Source organism: Apodemus sylvaticus, chromosome 7, assembly GCF_947179515.1.
Source record: "Apodemus sylvaticus chromosome 7, mApoSyl1.1, whole genome shotgun sequence".
NCBI lineage: Eukaryota > Metazoa > Chordata > Mammalia > Rodentia > Muridae > Apodemus > Apodemus sylvaticus.
Window position 1 is genome coordinate 80,093,413 of NC_067478.1, and position 10,123 is coordinate 80,103,535.

At 50.5% G+C, this 10,123-nt stretch overlaps 1 protein-coding gene across 1 annotated transcript; it reads right to left on the reverse strand.

Moving 5' to 3' along the window:
* Positions 1-259: 259 nt before the first annotated feature.
* Tmprss5 (transmembrane serine protease 5) lies at positions 260-9,888 on the reverse strand. The gene is made up of 11 exons (XM_052189357.1): positions 9,792-9,888; positions 9,409-9,507; positions 8,782-8,904; positions 6,809-6,944; positions 6,474-6,587; positions 4,460-4,503; positions 3,586-3,748; positions 2,631-2,809; positions 1,315-1,413; positions 732-874; positions 260-448 (listed from the first exon to the last, which is right to left on the reverse strand). Exons 1-11 carry the CDS (start codon positions 9,865-9,867, stop codon positions 260-262), a joined length of 1,365 nt encoding a protein of 454 aa, XP_052045317.1. The 5' UTR covers positions 9,868-9,888.
* Between the last annotated feature and the right edge of the window lie 235 nt (positions 9,889-10,123).

Here is a 10,123-nt window from a genome sequence, read left to right on the forward strand (position 1 = left end):
CCAAAGAGTAAAACACAGCCAGGATGGTTATGACGAGAAATCATGGGCTTACCAAGAGTAAGGACTTGCCAAAGGACACCCCCAAAAGGCAGATCTAGGTCCCAGACTCAGTTTATCCTTTCCCAGCTAGTGTTTAAATTACTAGAAATCTGGTAGGTTTGTGTTATAAGTGTCCTTTCCTTCTCCTCCCTTTCTGGTGAACAGTCCCTAGCCCCATTTCCAGCCCTCATAAGGTCCCCAGTGTCCTCGGGCAGGTCTTTCAGAAACTGGGGCTGCTCTCCTGCTCCATACTCACCCGCACAGTGTCATGGATCCAGTCCAGGAACTCTGTTACCTTGGCATAGACACCTGGGTGATTGGGCTCTGCACAGCCACGACCCCAGCTGACCACCCCTACAAGGTGCCACGTGTCACCACTGGGACATACCAGGGGTCCCCCGCTGTCTCCCTGAGAAATCCAGGTGTGGAGACACAAAGAAACAAAAATCAGACCTGCCTGGTAGAGCAACACCAGCCTACCATGGGGAATGAATTCTCCTGGAGGAGAGAGAGGCTCCTACTTTCTATAGACCTGCTGGCTTCACCTTCCCTAACACTGTAGTATGAAGTCCCTAAATAGTCTGGCTTCCCCAATCCATGAGCACTAAGCAGGGGGCCAAGCTGCCTCAAGACTTCTGTCCCATCCTTCCACCACAGCAGGTCCCCAGTCCTCCCTCCACTACCAGCCGCACCTGACATGCATCTGCCCTTCCGTCCAGGTAGCCAGCACACAACATGCGGTGTGTAAGTGCCCCACTGTACATGCATGAACTGTTGCAGAGGTGGGTGCTGAGCAGGGGTACCATTGTGTCCTGCAGGGTATCTGAGCTATGAGCTGTGGGAGACACAGAGAAAAGCTGCAGGGTATCAAGCCAGGCTAAAAAGGCGGAACATCAAGAAAGAGAAGAAACATAGCTCCTCAGGACACAAAGACCCAAAGAAGGAAGATTGGGCAGGGCTATGGGCCTGGGCCAAAGTACAAGATTCTTCCAGACTCACAGCTGGGAATGAGGAGACCAAGAGGAAGATGCGGTCTACCAAATGCTGAGGTCATGATGCTCCTGGGACCAGAAGCAGGACAGTGAAAGGGCCTAGGCTGAGGGAAATGTTTAGTGGTTGCTCTCCATAGGAATACCCAGGCAAGGGAGTACTCAAGAGTCCCCAAGGGAGGAAAAGTGGTACCATTGTCAGGTGACCAGGGGAGGGGAAAGTCTGCTGTTTAGAAGATGCCTCTCCCTCCCCGCTTTATACTGAGGGCCCTGGGAGCTCACTCACTATGGCTGGGGTCGGTGTGGCCCCAGCCAGACACCCAGCACTGCGACCCTCGTGGAAAGTGCTGTTCCTTGGCTGGCAAACACACAGCGCCCACAGTGTCTGTGAAGAAGTAGATAGTTCTGGTCCCGGCACAGGCTAGGCTTCTCTCCTGCAGAGCCTGAGTGAAGACCCTCCTCGTCCGCTCTCAACAGTCCCGGGACCTAGCCACTACCACCAAGCTTACTAGACAGAGAAATAGGTTGAACAATGTACCAGCTTGGGGAGGGGGCAACGGTATGGTAACCCCTAGAGGTGGGCAGTGGGTTCGCTGCCCTGCCCCAACCTGGGGAATAGAGGAAGGACAGAAATTCTTCTGGCTCTGTATACCAAATTTCTAGCACAACCCATTTGTGCAGAATGGGTCTTCTCCTGCAGAATAACCAACCCTTCTTGGGACTATACTGCCAGAAGTTTGTGACATATTCTATGAGTGGAACCAAATATGAGTTTAAGTCGTACGTTGACATTCCACAACATAGACACACTTCCTTGTAACTGTATCAAGGAGAAAGATTGCATTTGGTGCTGGACCATACCCCTCCTGTTGCTGTCAATCTCTCATCTAACTAGAAGGCTCCGGCTCCTCAACTTCTACAGAAGTCTCCCAATCTAGAATTTTAAGACTATCTTGTTTTCAAATCACAGATCTGCTGTGTGTGAATTCATAAATGTGTGTGTTTGGGGCTATGAGTGCATACACATGTGTGTGTTTCTATCAACTTGTGTGTTTCTTGAGAAGGTTGCAGGGAGACCCTTGTTGGGCAGGTACTGAGGCAAGAGGAGCCCTGGCCCTTGACTCAGGGGTCTATTTATTCTTTTCTAAATGTCAGTGTTCTTGTCTGTATGTGATTTCCTCATCACAGTTGTTATGCAGTTTCGGGGGTGGGGGGAAGATTTAAATAAATAAGAAATCACTTTTTTTTTGTAATGTATCACAACGTGGCTGGACTTGGGTCCAGCCTGGGAACAAGAGGGGAGTCAGCTCTTGGTGGCAAAGGTACAAATAAAGTTCTGTGTGGGATCTCAAGGCAAATGCCACCTGCAGCCCCACTATGACAAAGGCCTGAATCTTTGTTCTCCAAAGAGCCTTGTAAGTGTGTTTTCAATTCCATCTCAGGAGAATGCACACACCCACAGTATCATTCCATGAACTGATGGGCTGTAAGATCTGCAAAGCTACAGGAAGCCTTAGGAGTCAGCTCACCTCTCCTCCCATCAGTCTCTGTGCCTTAGACACCACTGCACCTGGCCTGCTCACTCCAAGGCCAGAGCCTCACCTGAGAAGTTGATTGGTGTCCGGAGCTGCAGGAGAGCCACATCATAGTCATGGTTCTGGGCACTGTACAAAGGGTGGGGAATGATCTTCTCCACCATAGTTCCCTGGTGTTGTCGGACAGCACCATGGCTGACCAGCCCTGCATGAACCCGCCAGCTGGATAGGCGGGACAGCCTGAAACTGCACATAGAAATCTACTGAGCCCAGGGAGGAAGGGGGAAGGGAAGGTGGATATAAGTAAGGAGGTGGGTGGAGGGAACTCCCTAGGGGAACCATTAGTGACCACTGTCTCAAGCCTGTGAGCTCCTGGAATGCAAAAATCATGTTTCTTAATATTATCCCCAGTGACTGGCAAGACACTGGACATGCAGGACTCAGATGCTGGACTGAAAGACAGTCAGCAAAGTGCTTTCCCCATGCAAATGGGAGGAGCTGAGTTCAGATCCCCAACACCCATATAAAACGCCAGGCACGGTTGTATATGTCCGCAATCTAACACTAGGGAGGCAGTGATAGGCAGATCCCTGGAGAGGTCTGGAATACACCCACACACACACACACACAAAGATGTAGACACAGACACATGATTTAAAATAAAGTAAATCTTAAAAAGCATAAGGTGGAAAGCAATTGAAGAAGTCACTTGACATTAACTCCTAGACTTCGAGTGCATCTCCATACCCACAGGAACACACACACACACACACACACACACACATGCATATAAGTGTACATACAAGGGAACATGCATATGCACATAGAGGGCGAGGAACATAAGAAACCAGCCTTTGTGTTATGGCTGCTAATGATGCAGAGCTGAACTTGGCATTAAACAAGAACATTGCCCTCGCTTACTAGAGACAGACAACTGGACACAGACATTTTATTCAGGACATACCAAGAGACAAACAGAAAGGTGACTATGACTCACCCCCCCATGTACCCCCAAGACTCACCTGTACATGCAGTGGGCAGCAGTCACTACCCAGTGTGGTGCCAGCACAGAGGCCCCACACGTGTGCCGGGAGCCAAGCATCACGCTAGCTTGCCAGGGCCAGCGCCCAGAAGCCACAGTTTGACCGCCAACTATCCGAGAAGCCAGAGGCCTTGCCCCACACTCTGCAAACAGAAAAGGTTGGGATAGAAAGAAAAAGTGCCAAGTGCAGACGTAAGGCTCGGGTAGACAGCTCACCTCTATTATTCTTATATATAAGTAGGAGGACAGGAAGATAACTGTATTGGTTACTTCAGCCTGTGTACCTGCTGAGAGCAGGGACCATGTGTACGAGGTCTATAGAGCTCTACTGCCCGTCCCACTGTACAGGTCAAAGTGTCCAGGCACGATGGGTTGGAGAAGGGACTGATAAACTGACAGGTGTGTGGGAAAGTGTGTAAAGGAACCCTGTGCAATGTTTACCATTTGGCTCTAATGCACTACCCACTCCTTAGTCTCTTACAGGTGCTGATAGAGTTTGCATCTTTGAAACCAGTAATAATGCCGCTTATAGGCATCCTTCTTCAGAAGGAAGAGTGGAGAGTGGCAGTAGTGAAGTAGAGAGACCATCAGTGGCTGATGGGACACATGATAGAGACGTCAAAGGACTCTACTTAAGCAGGTTGTATCTGCCAGGAGCCCAGCAGAAAGATGAGCATACAGGCAAGGACACCCCAACCCAGCTCACATGCACATACACACACACACACACACACACACACACAGGAACCCGACCGAGCGAGCCACCCGCCCCCATACAGCTCTTCCACACTTGGGAGAACTGGACGACTCCCTCCCTCTCACCACCAACTTCCTGATCACAGGATGTGACTCACCAGAACATTTGAGAGAAACAATTCGGCCAGAAGGACAGTTAGCTCTGCAAAATAGGGGTGTTCCTAAGATGCTGGGCAGTGCCACATAAAGGCCTCACATATCCAAGGGTATGAGGAGTGGTTAGGGGGTTCCTCACAGTTTTGCTCTACTTTCTTAAGGTATATCATGGAACCCAGGCTGACCCCAAACTCGCTCCCCAGCTAAGGATGGTCTGACCTTGCTACAGCTTCCCAAGTGCTAGGGTTACAGGCCTTTGCCACCACCATCAGCCTAGCTCCATGGTTCTTAAAGCCATCCTGTAGTCCCACAACCTTAAGGTGCCACCATTTTCTCCCACCCTTCACAAACAACCAGGCCCTTCCCAGGACAGCAGCCTGCCCAGTCCACCACAGCATCCAGAGGGAAAACAGAAAGCCTTCACAGTCCTGGAAGATCTGCTTGGATAGAATCTGTATTTGCATAGAGAACTGACAAATGAAAGCCCAGCTGTTTCCATGCACTCGCTTGGAGTAAACAGGTGCTCATGAATGGCCATGAATAGTTGTGAATGAAAATAGTGCCCCCCCCCAGGCTTCCTCCAGGCCCAGCCTCTTCCCTGTCCCAGGCCCTTTATCCAGGGCCTGCATAGACGTGCTCTTGTTCTCTTCCTGCCCTTAGCATAAAACCCAACTGCCTTTTGATCTGACATTCTTGCCTTGCCTTTCCCATCTCTTCCATCCTGCAACCCACTCCCTGGACCACTTGGCCTCACTTTCCTAACCCTGTAGCCCTTCTGCCCTCCTGGAGGACCTGGAAACCCCACCAAGAAAAAGGGCCAGCTGGAGTCACTCAGCCTCCAGCGCAGTCCTCAGAATGGAGCTGGGGCTTCGGCCTGCCCCCCACCCCCACGCCCGAGGCGTCAGGCAGTTGAAAGGAGCCTAAGTGGGACAAACACCGCCCAGCCTGCGCTGCCCAGGGTGTAGTGAGAGGCTTGGGTCTCTTCCTTTCAGATGCTCTCATTCGAGTTTCTCCCGAGACAGCAGAACTGTACAAGCCAAGCATTGCCACATGGGTCCCCTGACTTGGTGTCATGAGCCTGGCCCCAAATTGCTCACACTGACTTGGATAAGGCTGTTTAACCTCAGGTGCCCCTACCCATAAAAGTGAATTACGGTTCAAATACAAAATGACCCACCAACAATTCACCGGCTGAGCACGGTCCTCAGCCCATGGCTCTGTTTTTAGAAGTTCTGGAGATTTTAAGTGGTAGAGCCTACCAAGGGGAAGCAGGTCAATGGAGGCGTGTCCTTGAGAGTTATCATATCTTAGGATAAGGCAGCCCAGCACCCTCCCTTTTCTGTCCACAGAAGCAGTCTCCTCCTGCAACAGTTCCTGTCACCAGGAGGCTCTGACCCAACACAGGGAGCCAAGCAATCTTTGGCTGAACCATCTACAGTTGTAAAGCAGAGAGGCCTTTCTTCCCTTACATTGCCTTTCACACTGATGTGTATTTAGTCATAACAACATAAAGCCATCAGACTTTACAACAGGGTGTAAGAGGACCATTCTGAATTCTGTTCCAGGAACTAAGAATCTTGTAGGGGAGTGGTTTGAGCTTTATCTTTGGGCTGTTTGTGTTTTGTTTGTTTGTTTGTTTGTTTGTTTTGAGATATGTCTCCTGTATCCCTCAACTCTATTGAGGTCTCCTGACCTCAAACTCTATTGTGAAGATCTTGCTGACACCCCTGCCTCTACCTCCTGCTTAGAATTTAAGCAACAACACCCCACAGTTTATTTAGTACTAGGCATTGAACCCAGGGCTTTGTTCTAGGCAAGCTCTCTGCAGCATCTGAGCTACACACCCAGACTTGCATTTCATGTGCAAGGTAAATACCATATATCAGCACATGTGACCTGGGTTTGTTGCCTGTGACTGGGAAATGGTCTTCTCTGCCCATGCCCTCACTGTCAGGCTCCCCAGCAGGAAGATCTTTCTAGACTGCCCACCGCTCACCTGACCCACAGAAGCCCTACCTGGGCTGCCAAGCCTCTTCTACAAGGCCTCCTGGTCTAGCCGAGAGCTGAGCAAACTCCTGGGATCTGTTGAGCTTGATGTCGGACACATTCACGGCCTTGTGTTGAGTGAGCCTGGGCAGAGGAAGAGAAATCAGGAGGAAGTCAGCTTCAAACTGTAGCACAAGCGAGGTGGCGGTGGTGGAGGGGGGGCATCAGAACCACACTGTGTGTGAGACAGACATGGCACGTGGCGGCATTGTGAATGGGACAGAGCATGAAGGCAACTTCTGAAGACGCATTCCCAACTCCAGTCCCCTCCACAAGCCGTCCAGCCCTGCAAGTCTGGCTGTTACCTGATATGCCCTAGACTCTGGCAGATGCGCATGCCCAGGGCAGGGTTCCAGCCCTCATGGCAGACCAGGAGCCAGTCTGGCCGAGCTCTTACTTGCACTTCAAGCAGGAGATCCTCACCATTTATTCTGAAAGATACTAAAACCCCCATGTGAAAACCCTCCTGCTGCCCAGTCAAGAGGACCTGGACACGTAGGTCACCCCAGGTTGGCTTCCCTGCTCCCCTGGGTGCCTGGTCAGTTTTGAAAATATAAGCTACCTTTTTGTAGATATTTCAGTTCCGTGGTTTGACCATGTGCTTTAAAAGGCGCTCTGAGGCAAGCGAGATGACTCAGCAGATAAAAGCACTCCTCTTCATCAAGCTTGACAAGCTGGACTGACCCCTCACACACAGCCCACGTGATAGAGAGCCAACAAACTGTCCTCTGACACCCCACAATCATTCAGTGGCAGATGCGCACATACTTGGGCACGCATGTGCTGGCAAGCACGAGAGAGAGAGAGAGAGAGAGAGAGAGCGCACACACACACACACACACACACACACACAAGGGGTGTTCTACCACACTCTTAAGCACAACAGTCCTACAAGAGGTCAGTTACCTCCCTCAACAGAGGGGATATCGAGGCACAAGAGTAAAGGCAACTTGTCCAAGACCATAAGATCAACAAGGGATAAATCCAGGATATAAGCCAAGTCTCCTGAATTCAAATATCATGACAATAATAACTAATATTTATAAACTGCTTTTTCCCCTTTGTTATTACAGATTCTCTCCCTCCCTCCCTCCCTCCCCCTTCCTCCCTGTCCAGCCCTCCCTCTCTCCTTCCCTCAGTGTAACTGTGTTTGGAGACAGAGCCTTGAATAAGACAATGAAGATTAAACAAAGGGTCTTGTTCTATAGCTTCATTGACAGATTGCTCTCCTAGCATGCACATGGCCCTGGGTTTGACTCCCAGCGCTGGGTGTGGTGGGATGTGCCTGTAATCCCTACACTCTGGAGGTAGAGGCAGGAGGATCCTGCATTCAAGCCCATCTTTGGTTTGAATACTGAGTTAGAGGCCATCTTGGATATGTTAGACACTTAAGGCTGAAATGAGGTCATGGGGCCCAGGTGGGCCCGCATCCTTGTAGGAGACACCAGGTCATTCATTCTTTCCCTCCCCACTTCCCAGCAAACAGAAGATACTGTTGGAGGACACTGTGGGAAGCCAGGGAGAGCCCTCACCAGCAACCAAGCTGTCACGGCTCTTTGTAACTGGACGTCTAGCATCCAGTCTATGAGAAAATAAACACACACACCCTGCCCCGTGTAGTGCTTTGTCATGGCAGGCCAGATGACAGACACAGAGGCTCACAGCTAAGCTTCTTTTATATATTTGTATCCGTTATTATTACAACTGCATGCAGCAAATGATTTTCATTTTCACTGTGCACAGAAAGAAATGGAAGCTCAAAGAAATAATGTACCCAAGGCCATGCATCTAGCAAAGACATAAGAAAACCCAGGCTTGATCTAACTTCTGTAACTCTTTCTAACATCCAGCCTTTAGGCAGCATTGTACTGTGTGAACCCCAACTCTTACCTGGAAGAAAGGGCAGTGGAGGCAGCCAGGAGACAACATGGAGTGATGTCCCTAGATGTTCTCTTCACACACGACCACCCCCTAGCACTAGATCCTCTTCTCCCACATTGCTAGCTCACACCACCCCAAATAACAAGCTTCCACCTCTCTACTGGCCTGGCCTCCTAACTGCACCCCAACTAAAGATCAGGACACTCCTCAGGAAAGCCTGCAAACCCTAAATTGGAGCTCAGGGCTGCTAGGAGGACCTTGTCACAACTCCCATTCCAGGAGAGGAAGAGACAGATGGGTAATAGCAATCTGCTGGGCCTTCGTTTCCACCCTGAAGCTGTAAAGGGCCCTAAGCTAGGAGCGAAGTGGTTCCCGTAGCTCTGATGACATGGCCCACCTGTTTTGGGAAAAGATGGAAGGAGCTCCTCCTCACTGCTCACTCCTGGACAGCTCAAAGTCATCTCCTCCTCCTGCAATGTCCCAGAGATGGATGGAGAGGCAGCCGGCCATAGATACAATACTTGGAGAAAGTGCAGAGAAAGTCACAGAGAAACTGGGAATGGGGAGGGAAATTCCCTAGAAAGGCTCAGCGTGCCTAGCAAATCAGTACTGCAGTAGGGGTAGGCCTGCCTCCTAAAGAGTCTCAGTCAGACACATTGCCTATAGACAGACCCCAAACAATCAGTAAGAGGGGCACAGGACTATCTGTCAGACTATCCCATGTTTCTATTTGTCTGTCTGACTCGCACTAAAAACAATTTCTACTTGTGGGAGGGGGACACCTGACCCAAAATAATGGATCATCCACACAGTGACAGGTCTGTAGGGCCAATCTTTTCCCTCTATGACCCTTGACACCTTCCATTCCATAGGTAACCCCTTCCCTGTCTAGCTGTCTTCACAGCATGGATGATAGAGAGGCCTATCCATCTACAGAGTGCCTGTTTGTCACCTGCTTCTGTCTCCAAGCTTCCCCCAGATCCTGTCCTCCTCCCCTCTTCAGACTGAAGGGCCCAGCACTGACCTAAGAGCCACGAAGCAACACCTGCTCCAGCCAGCAGCCCCAGGGCTCCCAGTATTACACAGCCACGTTGTGGGCAGCACCAGCGTTGGGACTGAGAGACTATGAAGGAAGCAGAGAGCTGTCTGGGTTGTCTCCTCCTGCTGGCAAGCTTTACTCAACCTTGAGGTTCTAACAGGAGCCTGCCCCCAAGGGATAGAGCCTGGTTCTGGTCTCTGAAGTCCAGATCCCACTTGGTCCTGAAGCAGGAAGCATCAAGTGGGGGGTAAAGAATGAGCTATCCCTCATCCTCACACTGACCCAAGAAGAGTATAAGAGATGGAGGAAGAGCATCCTTTGCTGATTCCATCCTGTCCCTCCCTGGTAGCCATCCCAGTGTGACTTACTGGGTTGCTGCTGGTCTCCCAACTCTGTTCTGAAGATCCCAGGCCCAGCACCCTCTTCTGGGTACCGAATCTCCATTGGGCTTTGGTCATCCAGTGTTGGACTCTGGAGAAATAGTGGTTGGAGATCAAGCAGCCCCATATCAGAGCTGCCAAGAGAAGACCAAGCTCTCACCAAATTCCAGTGTCTCAGCTCAGCCTTGCCCCTGAGGCTATCTATAAGTCTCTACTCAGCTTGGAGATGCCTGTCCAGGCCCTTTCTGAAATCCTAACCCCTAATCCCATTCACTTCACTCTTATATGACTGCAAGGAGAAAACTGGAATCCTGACTTGT